The sequence below is a fragment of the Eriocheir sinensis genome, chromosome 37 (assembly GCF_024679095.1).
Source record: "Eriocheir sinensis breed Jianghai 21 chromosome 37, ASM2467909v1, whole genome shotgun sequence".
NCBI classification, from domain to species: domain Eukaryota; kingdom Metazoa; phylum Arthropoda; class Malacostraca; order Decapoda; family Varunidae; genus Eriocheir; species Eriocheir sinensis.
Genome location: NC_066545.1, coordinates 11,374,820 through 11,390,003, shown reverse-complemented (window position 1 = coordinate 11,390,003; position 15,184 = coordinate 11,374,820). Strand labels below are relative to the sequence as shown.

At 39.9% G+C, this 15,184-nt stretch overlaps 1 protein-coding gene across 3 annotated transcripts; it reads right to left on the bottom strand.

Moving 5' to 3' along the window:
• Positions 1 to 3,203: 3,203 nt before the first annotated feature.
• On the bottom strand, positions 3,204 to 14,841 carry LOC127008227 (fas apoptotic inhibitory molecule 1-like). 3 transcript variants are annotated; one of them, XM_050879959.1, is made up of 6 exons: positions 13,969 to 14,841; positions 10,374 to 10,578; positions 7,463 to 7,582; positions 6,516 to 6,638; positions 3,906 to 4,055; positions 3,204 to 3,363 (listed from the first exon to the last, which is right to left on the bottom strand). In XM_050879959.1, the coding sequence occupies exons 3-6, from the start codon at positions 7,580 to 7,582 to the stop codon at positions 3,214 to 3,216; spliced, it is 543 nt and encodes a 180-aa protein (XP_050735916.1). In that variant the 5' UTR covers positions 10,374 to 10,578; positions 13,969 to 14,841; the 3' UTR covers positions 3,204 to 3,213. The 3 variants fall into 3 exon arrangements, with proteins under 3 accessions (XP_050735916.1, XP_050735915.1, XP_050735917.1); XM_050879958.1 differs by lacking the exon at positions 13,969 to 14,841 and adding an exon at positions 12,027 to 12,164; XM_050879960.1 differs by lacking the exon at positions 13,969 to 14,841 and adding an exon at positions 12,027 to 12,164 and having other exon boundaries at positions 6,516 to 6,635.
• Positions 14,842 to 15,184: the final 343 nt, after the last annotated feature.

Sequence of the window (15,184 nt, the reverse complement as noted above, 5' to 3'; positions counted from 1 at the left end):
TTCTCGAATTTATTATTTTGGGACTACTAAAAGATCACCAGGCTACCGATAATAATAATAATAATAATAATAATAATAATAATGACAAAACCCGAAGGATAATCATATAGAAGAAAACATACGACACATCAGCATTCATTTATTATCATTATTATTATTATTATTATTACTATTATTATTATTATTATTATTATTATTTGCGTCACTTTTACATCAAGAACACTTATTCTTTTTTTCTTTACATCACACATTTGACATCACAGCAGATTGACGGACGAGAGAGAGAGAGAGAGAGAGAGAGAGAGAGAGAGAGAGAGAGAGAGAGAGAGATGCTTATTTTATACGGTAGGAGATTTTCCGTGTGTGTGTGTGTGTGTGTGTGTGTGTGTGTGTGTGTGTGTTTTATCTGATGCGTAAATAATACATCATGGCGGACGTTCGTTTATTTATTTTTTTCCTTTTTTAGTTCTGTTTTTTTCTTCTTGGGTTTGTCCTCCTTTACATAATAAAGAAATGAATAAGAAAGGAAGAAGGAATGAAAGGAAAACAGGAAAAAAGGAAAGAAGGGAAGAAGAAAGAAGAGAAGGAAAAAAGGAAATAAAGAGGAAAGAAGGAAAAGAAAGAAAGAAAAAAAACAGGAAATGAGAAGGTAGGAAGGAAGAAAAGGGGAAAAGAAAGCGAGTCGAATGAAGGAAGAAAGTACGGAAGAAAGGCGGGAAAAAGAAGAAGAAGATCAAGAAGAACAAGAACAGGAGGAAGAAGAAGAACAAAAGAACAAGAACAAGATCAAGAAAAAGAAAAAGAAGAAGAAAGGGAAAAGCCACCACTACTATATACCAATGCTTACACGACCCCAGGAATGACAACAACAACAAACCCTGCTTCCACTGTTCACCTCCTAGCCTCCGCCTTCGCAACGGAACACAAAAAAATGCCACAACACAATATTATTCCAGACATTCCTACGTTATCGACACTTCCACAAAGCACAGAACAGCGAACCATAAAGCATAAACAACTAGACTACGGACTAATTCACAAACACAACAGTACAACATAATACTGCGTAGAACATGAGCATAGAAGGAAATAAGCAATGCCAATTAATTGTATCAGATGAACAGATGATATGAAGACACGAGAGAGAGAGAGAGAGAGAGAGAGAGAGAGAGAGAGAGAGAGAGAGAGAGAGAGAGAGAGAGAGAGAGAGAGAGAGAGAGAGGGGGGGGAGAAAAAAAGATGGATAACAGTAAAAAAAATTATCGAGCTTTCCGAGAACACATTCAAGCATACCTTTTTTTTAAGAAGCTCTTGAGAGGGAGAGAGGAAGGGAGGGAGGAAAGGAAGGGAGGAAGCGAGGGAGGGAGACTGATAGTAAAGGTGGATTTTCCCCTCCGTCAAGGACCAGTGATAACGGTGTAGTAGTAGTAGTATTAGTAATAGTAGTAGTAGTAGTAGTAGTAATAATAGTAGTAGTAGTAGTAGTAGTAGTAGTAGTAGTAGTAGTTGTTGTTGTAGATAAACCTGCATTGGCGTATAGTTCTGCTGTTTCTGAAAGCTGATCATTTATGTAACGTTGTGGAACTGTTCTGAGGCACATAACATTTTCTCACTAAAGAAGAGAACAAGAAAAAGAACAAAAACAAGAACTAGAAGAACAAGAACACGAACAAGAAGAACAAGAACTAATAAAAGAAAAAGAAGATAAAAAATAGGAACCCTACATAGAGAGAAATAGGAGGAAGAGGAGGAGGAAGAGGAGTTCGCAATGAAAAACTTAGATGTGGTTCCGTACAGTTCCAAAAATATATTAAATCAAAATTAAACTGGCTATATTAAGTGGCAGCAAAAGTATTATAGAGGTCATGGCAGAGAGAGAGAGAGAGAGAGAGAGAGAGAGAGAGAGAGAGAGAGATGAACTTCGAACTTTTGCCTCAGCAGGATACGGAGTGCACCAGAAAGAGGAAATGGAAGAAGAAGAAGAAGAAGAAGAAGAAGAAGAAGAAGAAGAGGAGGAGGAAATAGAAGAAGAAAAAGAAGAAAAGGAAAAGGAAGAGGAGGAGGAGGAGGAGAAGACATTTGTATACAGCAGTGGACTGGTAATGGCTGAGGATGGTGCAGTATACCCTTTCAAACTTCCGTCCTCTACATTGACTTCTGCTCGCTAGAAAATACGTTCATACAGAAACCATGCTAAATTTAACGTATACATTTAAGTTTAAGTTTAGTTAAGGTATAATAAGGGGCATGCACTATAGCTGCGCGTTGCGTCGGTGCTCATCTCCTTCACACTGGCCATTGAGTCTTTGTATGTATAGTTATGTATATGTGTGCGTGTGTGTGTATGTGTGCGTATATCATTCGGATACTTATACATTTTTTGCACTTGTTAAAGGTTAGGTTAAGTTAGGTTAGGTTAGGTTAGATATTAATAACTACCTATACCAAAGGCTAGGTAAGTTAGGTTAGGTTAGGCTAGGAGCAAAGGTTAGGTTAAGTTAGGCTAGGTTAGATATTAATAACCACGTATAGCTCCTTAAGTTAATGGTAAGCACTTAATAAACAAAAACAAAACGATAACTGTAATGCAAAAAGCGGTACAAGACTTTCTGACAAGCTGACCCTCTCGTCCCTATGAAAATTGAGCCACAAACACAGTATCACACGAAGCACAGTTTTAATATACGTGTCTTCTACTCAGTCTGTGTGTTCTATAAAGCATCTGTGTTTGCCCCTTACACACACACACACACACACACACACACACACACACACACACACACACCTTTACCCTTCTATTCCTCTCTTATCTTATTGCAATTCTTTCTATTCTCATTTATTATTTTTTTTATTGCTTGCATTCTTTTTTCCCTCGTTTTTCCTCTTGTTTGTCTCTTGTATTCCTCATTCTACTCTATTTATCTGTCATCTCTTGAATTTCTTACTCTCTCTCCTTTTCTCTGTTGTCTCATATATTCGTTTATCTTTATCCCTTTTCCTCTCTTTCCTTCTTTCATTTCTTGCATACCCTTAACTCTACTTCTACTTCATCTTTCAATCTATTAATTCCCTCCATTCCTCTAACCCGAGCAAGATTCATACCCATTTCCCTTTACTTTTCCCCTCAAACACACGTTCATTCCTATAGTATACTCCTTTCCACCTCCCCACCTCTCTCTCCTCTCATCCCTAAGCCCTCCCCAGCCCTCCACCTCACTCCACAGCCTCAGGGATCTCCACATCGTCCACCACCAGGCCGTGAATGAGCCCCTCTCGCCTGTTTCCACTACTGACGGCGCGAATGTAGGCGGGATGGCCACTCAGGTCGAAGTGCGTCTCGGTCCCGTCTTCCACGAACTCGCCCTGTTGGAGGAAGCGAGTGTGAGGGTGGTGTAAGAGGAGGGGTGTCTCTCTCTCTCTCTCTCTCTCTCTCTCTCTCTCTCTCTCTCCACCCTTCCCAGATTCTTATCTTAACCCTCTCTCATTCTGTCGGCCTCTCTGTACTACTACTACTACTATTACTACTACTACTACTACTATTACTACCCCATCTTGTCTCTTGTATTCGCCTATTTCTACTCTATTACTACTTTCTCTGTTATCACTTGTATTCCTCTTCCTCTTTTTTTTCTCATCCCTTTCCCTTAATCAGAAACTCAACCCAATACTTCCTTCACCATCCCTCTTCTTCCCCTCCTCCTCCTTCTACTACTACAACTACTTCCCCATCTTTCCCCTTCACGCCCTTCCTCTCAATCCCCAACCCAACACTGCCTTCACAAACCCCTCTCCCTTTCCTCCTCCTCTTCTTGCTCCGTCTCCTTCGTCGCCTTCCCTAAAGCATCGTCGTAAAAAGAAATATGTCACACACTTCACAGGATCATACTAATCATATCAATACTCACGGCCGTATCTAGCTTGGTCCCGTTCACCCAAACGTCCAGGGTGTCCTTCTCCAGCACCACGCGAGTGTAGGCGCCGTCTAAGGGGAACAGCCACGTCTTCAGGATCTTGCTCTGGTTCTCCGTAAACTTCTTGTAGCTTTTGCCGTTTACCTGTTCAGAGAGTGAGGGAGAAAGGGTTAATAAATAGATAGATAGATAGAAAGATAGACAAATGAATAGATAGATAGTAGGCTACACCTTTTTAGAGCGAGAGAAAGTTGAAATATAGACAAATAGATAGATGTGAAGATAGATAAGTAGAGAGAGAGAGAGAGAGAGAGAGGATGGGTTTGTTTGTTTTTTGGGAGATGGTGATAATGGTGGTGTTGAAGGAGTGGTGTTGAAAAAGATTATGTAGAGAGGGAGGTGGGGTCTTGTTATGGTGGTAGTGGTGGTGATGATGGTGAGGAAGGGGAGAACGCGTAAATAAGAGTACCGTACTATGTGAGGATGTAGAAGTGGTGTTGATGGTGTTGAGTGTGGTGGTGGTGGTGATAGGAGAGGAATGTTAATGAGTGTTGCTGAAGGAGAAGGAAGAGGAGGAGGAGTAGGAAGGGGAAGAGGAGGAGGAGGTGGAGGAGAAGGAGGAAGTGGTGATGGTGGTGGTGGTGGTGGTGATGGTGGTGCATGTATAACCACCAAGGGGAAGTGAGGGTAAGCCGATACAAGATGAGGGGAAGCAGAGGAAGAGGAGGAGGAGGTGGAGGAGGAGGAAGGGTAGTGGTGGTGGAAGTGGTGGTGGTGGTGGTGGTGGAGATGATGAAAGGTTTTAGGTTGGTATTATAAGTCACTTTCGCTTTTCACATCAGCATTTATAAAGGTCAAAGTGGGGGTCAATCGGGTTCTAAGGAGTGTTTCTACAGGTTCATGGTACAGAGGAAGGGTCACGCTATTACCAGGGTCATAGAACTACTGGAAATCCCCACAACTCCTACGAAAGCCTTGTCAAATATGTGTTCTTGGGCGACGATTCATAGTACAGAAGAAGGGCCAAACTACCACCAGGGCCATTAAACTACTCCTGGAAATGCCCAAAACTCCTACGAAAGCCTTGTCAAATATGTGTTCTTGGGCGACGATTCATAGTACAGAAGAAGGGCCAAACTACCACCAGGGCCATAAAACTACTCCTGGAAATCCCCACAACTCCTACGAAAGCCTTGTCAAATATGTGAACTTGGGCGACGAAATGTAAAAGGGCCGTATTTTTAAACATTTCCCCGTCCAAGTACACACATTTGACAAGGCCTTCGTAGGAGCTTTGGGCATTTCCAGGGGTAGTTTTATGACCCTGGTGATAGTTTGACCCTTTTCCTTTACCGTGAACCTAAAGAAACACTCATTAGAACCCGACTGACCCCCTCTTTGACCTTTATAAATAGTTGATGTGAGAACCCAAATTGTCTTATAATACCGACCTCAGGGAAGGTATGACCGGTGGAGGAGGAGGAGGAAGAGGAAGAGGAGGAACAACATTGCTTCACTTAATAATTTCCTTCACATCCATTTTTGTAACCTAACTCATTGATCTCATTCACCTCATTCATGTAAAAAAAAAAACTAAATATATACGTAAATAAATAAATGAATGAATAGATAAATAAAAAGAAACTAAAATCAAACAAATAAAATGAAATAAAGAAAATGAAAGAAAGAAAAAGAAAAGTGGGTAAATGAAGGAATAAGTGTAAATAAAGAAAGTAAGAAAGAGAAAGAAAAAAAAGATTGATTAACTAACTTTAGACGCAAGCAATCTCCCTTCATTTCCCTTCTATGTTGCCTCCCTCGCACGCACTTCCGCCCTTTCTCTCTCTCTCTCTCTCTCTCTCTCTCTCTCTCTCTCTCTTCCACGACAACCTCCCTTTCATTCCTCTCTTTTTCCTTTAATCCACTTTTATCTGCCCCCTTTGTATGTGTTTCCTTTCTTTCTTTAATTTCTTCCTCTTTTCTTTCGTCTTTCACTCCTTACTTTATTTCTTCCCCCTTCATTAAAACAGATTTCACATATTCGTACATAGCCTAATATTTCCTCAGCGTTTTATCTCGCTCTTCCTTTCTTATAAACTTTCTTGCAATAATACTTTCTACTCAAACTTACTGTCTTCGTTTCTTACTCCTAGCATTCATAGCTATATATTTTTTTCTCTCTCTCTCTCTCTCTCTCTCTCTCTCTCTCTCTCTCTCTCTCTCTCTCTCTCTCTCTCTTTCTCACATATAACAGTTTCACCCACCATTCTCTCTTTCTCTCACTTTCAACCTCTCTCTTTAATTTCCTTTCACTATGTCCTTCCCTCCTTCTCTCCTTGTCCCTATTTTCTTTCTCTCTTTTCCATTATAACTTCCTCCCTCGAAGTCCGTCCATGCTCTCTGTCTCTTCCTCTCCCTATCCTCTCTCCTTCTCTCTTAACTTCCTCCGTGCTCCTGTCTCTGTCCCTCTTTCCCTCTCCGATATACCATCACCCTTGAACTCCATCACTACCCAACTCCACACACCTCCATCCTAACTCAACCCCACTCAACCCAACCAAACACAACGCCATTCCAACACAACACAAGGCAACACAAACTCACCTCGAGGGAGTATTCGTACGAGAAGCCTCCCACGGGCTCGATCTTGATGACACACTTGGTATTGCCGATGTTGAAGACCTCCGAGCCAACCAACTTGAACATCCAGTCGTGGCGCACCTTCTCCTAGATGAAAGAACGAAGGAAACACTAAGAAACAGGAGGAGGTATAGAGAAGGAAAGTATATAAAAAAGGAAGAAGATACAGGCAAGGAGAGAGAGAGAAGGAGAAAGGGAAGAAAAATAGTGGAAAGGGATGAAATGAAGAGGCTGAAAGTGAGAGAATGAGTGACTGGAGGAATAGTTACGGGTGTTAGGTGAGAGAGAAGGTATGAAGATAATAATAATGTAAAAAGAAGGAGGATTGGAAAGATGGATAATGGGTGAAATGGAGAGCGAAAAAGATATAAAGAAAGAAAGTATATAAAGATGGTAAAAAGTATTATAAAGAAGGATTAGAAAGATGTGCAGAATGGAAAGGAAAAAGGAATGAAGAATAAAGAAAGAAGGTATGCAGATGGTAAAAAAGAAGTTACAAAAAAGGATTGAGAAGGTGAATAGATAAGGAAAGAGGTATAAAGATGAAAGGGATAAAGAAGAAAGTATATCAGATCGTATAAAGAAGTATAAAGAAGAAAAACTGGAAAAATGGATTATGGGTAGAATGGAAGCTTCGTGTGATAATTTATGGATAGGCTATTAATTAAACTTCGATCGTTAGCTTAGTGAGTGATAAAGTAATTTTGATTTTTTTTTATAGTAAAGGAGGCAGCACAAGGGCATAATAAAGAATAAACAAAGAAATAGGTTAGTTGGTTGTGTGATTTGCTAATTCATTGATTGGTTAATTGATTGATTGATTGTGATTGTTTATATAAGTGACTGTTAAGAGGCTATAAGGAGCTAGGCTATCTACTAAAGGTGCCTCTCTCTCTCTCTCTCTCTCTCACCTGGCCGTCGATCCACAGTACTCGCCTTCCCGTGGTCGTCCCGTGTTCGAATCCCACTTTGTGCAGGCCATCACTCAGGGGCACCTCCCACATGGCCACCAGGTCGCCGCCCAACCCCATCTGGCGGCGAAAAGAGGCGTTAGTAGTTAGACAGTGAAGAGTATAAGGACTTGAAGAGAACGAGAGAATGAGGGATGGGAACAAGAATTTGGATGAGAAAGGAGATGGCTTGATAGATGAGAGTAAAAAGGTTGGTGGATTAGAGTAGTGTAAGACTTAGTGATAGAAGAGGGAGAAAATTTTTGACTATATACACGAGAATACAAAGAAAGTTGGTGAAAATGATGATTTTAGTGTGAGAGATAAGAGAATGGGAAGGGAGATGGATTGAAGAAGTATAAAAAATAAACCGTATAGAAAAGGTAGACTTGAAGAGAACGAGAGGATTATGAATAGGAACAAGAGTTTGGATGAGAAAGGAGATGGCTTGACGTAACGTGTAATATAGATGGAAGAGAGTAAAAAGGTAGATGGATTAAGATAAAACTATATACACGAGAATACAAAGAGAGTTGCTTAGAATGATGATGACAGTGTGAGAGAATAGAGAATGGGAAGGGAGATGGATTGAAGTAGTGTAAAAAAAAATTAGATAAAAAAGGAAGAAAGAGTAGTGTAAGCCTTAGTGATAGAAGAGGGAGAAAAACTTAGACTATATACACGAGAATACAAAGAGAGTTGGTGAGAATAATGATGACAGTGTAAGAGAATAGAGAATGGGAAGGGAGGTGGATTGAAGTAGTATAAAAAGAAACCATATAGAAAAGGTAAAAAAAGGAAAGACTATATACACGAGGATACAAAATAAAGGAGTAGATTAGCATGATGATAATTAGAATGAGGGAATAGAGATGGAAAGATATATTGATTGAAGTAGCATAACATTTAGATATGGAAGATGAAGAAAAAAGAAGATATTCATACACGAAGATACAAAATAAAAAAGAAAAGTAGATTAGCATGATTATGATAAGAACAAGAGTAAGAACATCGAAGATAGAGTAATAGCTTGAAATAGTGTAAAATATAGATAGAAGAGAAAGAAAAAAAAAGGGAAGATTAAAAATACACGGAGATACAAAAATAAGTAGATTAGTATGATAAGAGTGAAAGAATAGAAAAAGGGAAGATGAATGGATTAAAATAAAGTACAACAGAGATAGAAAATGATGAAAAGGAGAAATTAAATACACGGAGATACAGAGTTAATTAGAATGATGATGATAATGATAACGATGATAGAGAGACTAGAATCATTATTGGGATGGTGATAGGGGTAGTGCAGATGGCGATGCAGGTGGAGGTGGAGGTGGTGGTGGATCGAAGAGGTGGTGGAGGACGCTAAAATATCACATACGATTAAGTAGTTTCAGCCAGTGACCCTTGTGTGTGTGTGTGTGTGTGTGTGTGTGTGTGTGTGTGTAGTTCATCGATCCTTCTCTGCTCGCGTTCAAGCATTCAAGGACGACTGTTAGCACGATCTGAAGCGATTCGTGGTTTATTAATGCTTTTTTTTTCAGGTATGAATGTTCCTTTGTTCTATCCCTGGACTTTTAAATTGCTTTGTGTTTCTTTCTTTCTTTTTAGATAGTGAGGAAAGAGGACAGGCATACATAAAGACAGACAGATAGACAGACAGAGAGACAGACAGACAGAGAAACAGACAGAACAAGTGAAGAAACAAACAGGAAGGGGAAATACGAATACAAATAAAGACAAATAGAAGAAACAGACAGACAGATAGATATAATTACAGACACAAACTTAGACAGACAGAAATATAGATAGATAGACATACAGACAGACAGAACAAGTGAATGAAGAAAATAATAAATAGGTGGAATACGAACGGAAATAAAACAAATAGAAACAGACATACACATAGGCTATACAGACATACTGACTTACGCACAGAAAGACAGACATAGAGAACAAGTGAAAAATGGAACAAATAAGAGAAATACGAATAAGATAACAGAAGAAAAGATACGAGGAAGGATAGAGAAGAAGAAAAAAGTATTAGCGAGAAACAAAGACAGATAAAAAAACGAAGAATTAAGGGAAAAAATCGTATCCCGTTGGACTAGAAAATTGCGAAGAAAGCACTTCACCTCACACACACACACACACACACACACACACACACAAAGGCATTCAATAACAAGAATTTTCCGATAGTAATGGACTGCATATATTGATTACCTACCAACCTTGATACATGCGCTCTCTCTCTCTCTCTCTCTCTCTCTCTCTCTCTCTCTCTCTCTACGATAAAAAAATAAAAAAAAAGTCAAGAGGGTTCAGTCATGTTCTCCAAAGATTCATACTCGTTTTTTCTCCTCCATTTTGCATTAAATTCACATGTTCGCGTGTTGGCAATGTGTGTGTGTGTGTGTGTGTGTGTGAGAGAGAGAGAGAGAGAGAGAGAGAGAGAGAGAGAGAGAGAGAGAGAGAGAGAGATTAATCATCCCTCCTGGCTTTCCTCGAATCTCCCCCACCTCTCTCTCTCTCTCTCTCTCTCTCTCTCTCTCTCTCTCTCTCTCAGATTAACTATTTTTTTCTTTTTTTCTGAGGAGGTGAAAGTAAGGAGAGTAACAAAGGATAGTAGAGAGAGAGAGAGAGAGAGAGAGAGAGAGAGAGAGAGAGAGAGAGAGAGAGAGAGAGAGAGAGAGAGAGAGAGAGAGAACCACCCTTATACACAAAGCAAAATCCAAATCAATAAATACACACACACACACACACACACACACACACACACACACACACACACACACACACACACACACACACACACTACCCCTCCCCCCACCACCACCACACAGTATAACAATCACAACACCACACTTATCACCTTTTTTGCAGTATCGTGATGTGAAAAGTCGAGGTTGTCAGCTGGTCAGTCAGTCAGCCCGTAAATCAGGCACGCAGGTGAAGGGACAGGTGAGTTGCAGGTAGCCCGGCGGATGACCTACTGAACCGCCAAACTCAGCCACACTCCTGACCCACTGGTGATGACGTAGACGTATTGATGACGATGACCACGTGTAGTATTGCCACTGAAGAGGAATAAACACGGATGCTATAGAGGTTCAGGTATCACTGGTAAACCTCTAAAACTATCACGTATTGTTGTGCAGATGTATAACAATGGTGACGATGACCACGGACACTATATACCACTGGAGAGGAATAAAAACGGATGCTATAGAGTTTCTGTTTTAATTATATAGGCCTCTAAATTTATCACTTATTGTTCTATAGACGTATTGATAATGATGACGATGACCACTGGAGATAAATAAACAGCTCTAGTTTCAAATTTCACTGTTGAACTTCTAATACTATTACTTATTGTTATATAGGCGTATTAATGGATGTGATCTCTTAGTACTAGCAACCGTGGATTAAGAAAGTGTGTTGAGTTCCCATAACACAGATTGAAACGCCTTTAAACTAACGCCTCTTCAGTATTGAGTTGGCATATCAGTCTTTTCTCTTTTCTCGAAGTCAGACACAATAACTCACAGTAATGAAAGAGAAAGAGTTAATGCAAGAGAGACAGCTATGGTATTTTCAGTTCAACTCTGAGTTAGTACTTCAATCTTTTCCCTTTTCATGTAGTCAGGCACAATAACTCTCACTAAAAGGAAGAAAGAGAAACAGAAAAGCTATCACCAAGGAAATTCTGTGTTAGGAATTCAATCTTTTCACTCCCGACCTCGTAACCAAGCACAACAAACCACACCATTGAAAAATAAAAGGTAGAAGGGATTACGTGAGCTTATATTCTGCTAATACTTCCTTCAGTCTTCTCTAATTTCACCTCGTAGGTAAATAAAGCAAGTCACCAATTATTTTCTGCGTTAGGAATTCAATCTTTTCACTCCCGACCTCGTAACCAAGCACATTAAATCCCATCTAGGAGAAAAAAAGAGATTACACAAGCATATAATCCGTTAACACTTCTTTCAATCTTTTATAGTTTCACCTCGTAAGTAAATAAAGCAAGTCACCAATTATTTTCTGCGTTAGGAATTCAATCTTTTCACTCCCGACCTCGTAACCAAGCACATTAAATCCCATCTAGGAGAAAAAAGAGATTACACAAACATATATCCGTTAACAATTCTTTCAATCTTTTATAGTTTCACCTCGTAAGTAAATAAAGCAAGTCACCAATTGTTTTCTGCGTTAGGAATTCAATCTTTTCACTCCCGACCTCGTAACCAAGCACGTTAAATCCCATCTAGGAGAAAAAAAGAGATTACACAAGCATATAATCCGTTAACACTTCTTTCAGTCCTCTCTATTTTCACCTCGTAAGTCAGTAAAGCAACTCCTCAATTATATACACGTTAGGACTTCAGTTTTCTCACTTTCGGCCTCGTAACTAAGCACAACAAATCACATCATAGGAAAAAAAAAAGAGGTATTACACAAGCTTATGATCCGTTAACACTTCTTTCAGTCCTCTATTTTCACCTAACTAGATAAACCAACTCACACTAACAACAGAAGAAAGAGAAACAGACAGACAAACAGAGACAGACAGGTAGATGTTCGTCCCGTTACGCTGTGTCTCTGCGTCTCGTCTGTCTGTTTGTGTTTGTGTGTGAGCGTGTGTGTGTGTGTGCGTCTGTGTTTGTTTTTCGCAACGTGGCTGTGCGGGTGGTGGTCGGTTTGTTGGTGTTTTTCAGCTCCGGTTGCCGTGGTGACGAGAGACCGCGGAGGTATAGAAAATTCATGAACGGATAGCTAACCATGTGATTGGGGGGAGGAGGAGGAGGAGGGAAATGGAAGAAGGGGAGCGAAGGGAAGTACAGGTGTAAAATATTAGGTAACGTTTATAATTTATTTGCTCTAGTGGTTTATATGATGTTGCTTTTAAATAGTGGACTGTTTTTACGAACTTGAAGCAGGTGAAGGAAGGGAGAGGAGTTGGGATGAGGGATAGAGGAAAGGGGGATGGGATGGAGTGGATGGAGGTGGAGAGATGGGATGCGGGAAGGAAGGAAGATGGAAAGAAGGGATGAGGTGAAGGAGATAAAGGTGGAGAGATGTAATGGAGGAAATAGGGAAGGGGAGAGATGGGGTGGAGTGAAAAATGAGGTCGACGGAGGTGGAGAGATGGGATGCGGGGAGGAAAGAAGATGGAAAGAAGGGATGAGGTGAAGGAGATAAAGGTGGAGAGATGTAATGGAGGAAATAGGGAAGGGGATAGATGGGGTGGAGGGAAGAATGGGGTGGAGAATGAATAATGGGAGGGGGAACAGAAGAAAACCGGAGGAAGAATGGGAAGGAGTTGAGAAATAAAAAGAACATCATTACATTTATTATATTTTGAGAACTTATACTTTCTCTGAACGTATTCCATTCATTTAATCATAAGTTTTTGCTGTGTAGATGTTAGTCCTTATAGTGGTGGTGGTGGTGGTGGTGGTAGTGGTGGTGGTGGTAGTGGTGGGGGTGGTTGTGAGATTGAATGATAAATAGGTGGCATTGATGATGTTGATGGGAGTGGTGATGGGAGTGACGATAGGTGTGTGTGTGTGTGTGTGTGTGTGTGTGTGTGTGTGTGTATATTGATAAGTATTGCGTAATCCCTAGCCGATCTATTATTTATAAGGGTAAGGAAAGAAAGGGGTGTTTGTTGTGGTAGTGATTGGTGGTGGTGATTGTGGTGGTGATGGTGGTGATGGGTAGTGAAAGAAAGAATGAATTTAGTGCTGTATATATTTTTGAGGGGGACTTGTATAATTATGGCAGTTGCAGTAATAGCAATGGAACAAGAACCACCCATTAATTAAAGAAAAAGAACGGGTGTAGTATGTTTTTTTTGGGGGGTGGGGTGGAGTGGTGAGGAGGAGGTATTGTTGTTGTATATGAGACAGGAAAATATATTAGAGATCCTTTTTTTTTTTTTTTTTTACTGCAAAGGAGATAGTTCAAGGGCGTAAACAAAAGTAAAACAATAATGAAAAAAAAGCCCGCTACTTACTTCTGAATAGAGTACAGAGGAGTGGCCAAAAAGAGAGATCAAGTTCGAGATCCTTATGATCCTTATGATCCCCACACAATTTTACCTCCATCGTTCTACTCAAACCATACCTAACTTAACCCTAACCTTACCTAACCTAATATAACGTAAGCTAACTAACCTGTTCAAGGGTCTCCCAGAATAGCGTGCGGCCCACCCCAGCAGCCCGACACCGCCACCCACTGGTTTTCAAACTATTTAGTATGACGGCACACTAAGAAACAACTAATATTTTGGCGGCACACCTGCCCTTTGATATATATATATATATATATATATATATATATATATATATATATATATATATATATATATATATATATATATATATATATATATATATATTTAAACTTAGCAGTACCTTTTAAAATACTACATGTAAATTTCATTATTGATAATGCACACTTACCTTATTAGTGAGAAACGTGAGGTTGGCTCGATTTGCATATCCGCAGTATATTAGGAGGAACACTAAACAGGCACACCCTCATTTCTTCTTCAACGCTTAGCAGTCTTGACCTTTTCTTACTTTTTATGTTAGTGAGGGTTGAGAACCCTAGTTCACACAAATACGAGGTTGAAAACTGGAGAAGAATTTTTTTAAGCTTTTTTCGCTAAGTGTGGGAATTCTTTTTCAATATCAATCCAGAAAGTTTCAAGTGACACTTCCTTGTACTTAAGTTTCAGAGTGCGGTCATTACGGATGTCTGTTAGCTCCTCTTCCTCACTGAGACTAAGTTGTTGTGAGTTTGATGGATCATAAATGAATGGATTTCTCAGGCAGTCGTAACTTTCAACAGATATATTTGGAAAATACTTTTCAATATTCTTTTCTAGGCTTTCAAGATGCTCACATATCAGTGGAACAATGTCTTTATTTCTTGTAGCAGCAGTTTTGGGAAACATATCCAAGTTGCCATCTTTCACTTTAACATTCCAGAGCCTATTTTTTTTTTAGCCTTTTCTGCCACTTTAACCTTTTTCTCAAAACTGCACTTTTGTTGTTTGTTGTTATTTAAGAGTCTCTTGAAATAATCCAGAGGTTTATCAGAAAGGTAACTGTGTTTTGAAGTTAAATGTCTCTTCATTTTACTAGGAACCATGGCTTCATTCGATAGTTCAGTACCACACACAACACATTTTGGCTTAGGACCAAGTTCATCGTCACACCATGTGAACCCCAGTGCTAGGTAGTTGTCCTGATATGAGCGACGTGGCTTACTTTTGCTAGCAACTGCCATTGTCTTCGTTAGGTCTACACTTGGGACAGCAGAATTACGCTCATCATCAACCATCACGCTACTTCCACTAGCCTCCTCATCACATTTACGCTTCTTTATGATGAATTTATCCATTTTTCTCAGGTTTTGAAAAAAATTTGAATATGACAACCAAAAGAGCAACTTTCTACAGTCACGGTCAAGGCCACAGACACACACTGGGGAGTGGGGAGCGGCTGGGAGCAGGGTGCTTACAGACGCGTACTGGACACGTGCTTGACCAGTCTGACATTCGCATTACAAGTATTATTCTCGCCGATTTATGTGAGGAATTCTCGAAACCTAGCAAAATTATATTATTTTCGCGGCACACCAAGGAGATAATGGCGGCACACTAGTATGCCG

Bases quoted from the DNA above. Each gene is read 5' to 3' on its own strand.
- LOC127008227 (XM_050879959.1), bottom strand. From the start codon at position 7,582: ATGGGGTTGGGCGGCGACCTGGTGGCCATGTGGGAGGTGCCCCTGAGT. The intron at 6,639-7,462 runs GTGAGAGAGAGA...TCTTTCATCTAG, and splicing joins TACTGTGGATCGACGGCCAG to GAGAAGGTGCGCCACGACTG. The intron at 3,364-3,905 runs GTGAGTATTGAT...TTCCTCCAACAG, and splicing joins GGACCAAGCTAGATACGGCC to GGCGAGTTCGTGGAAGACGG.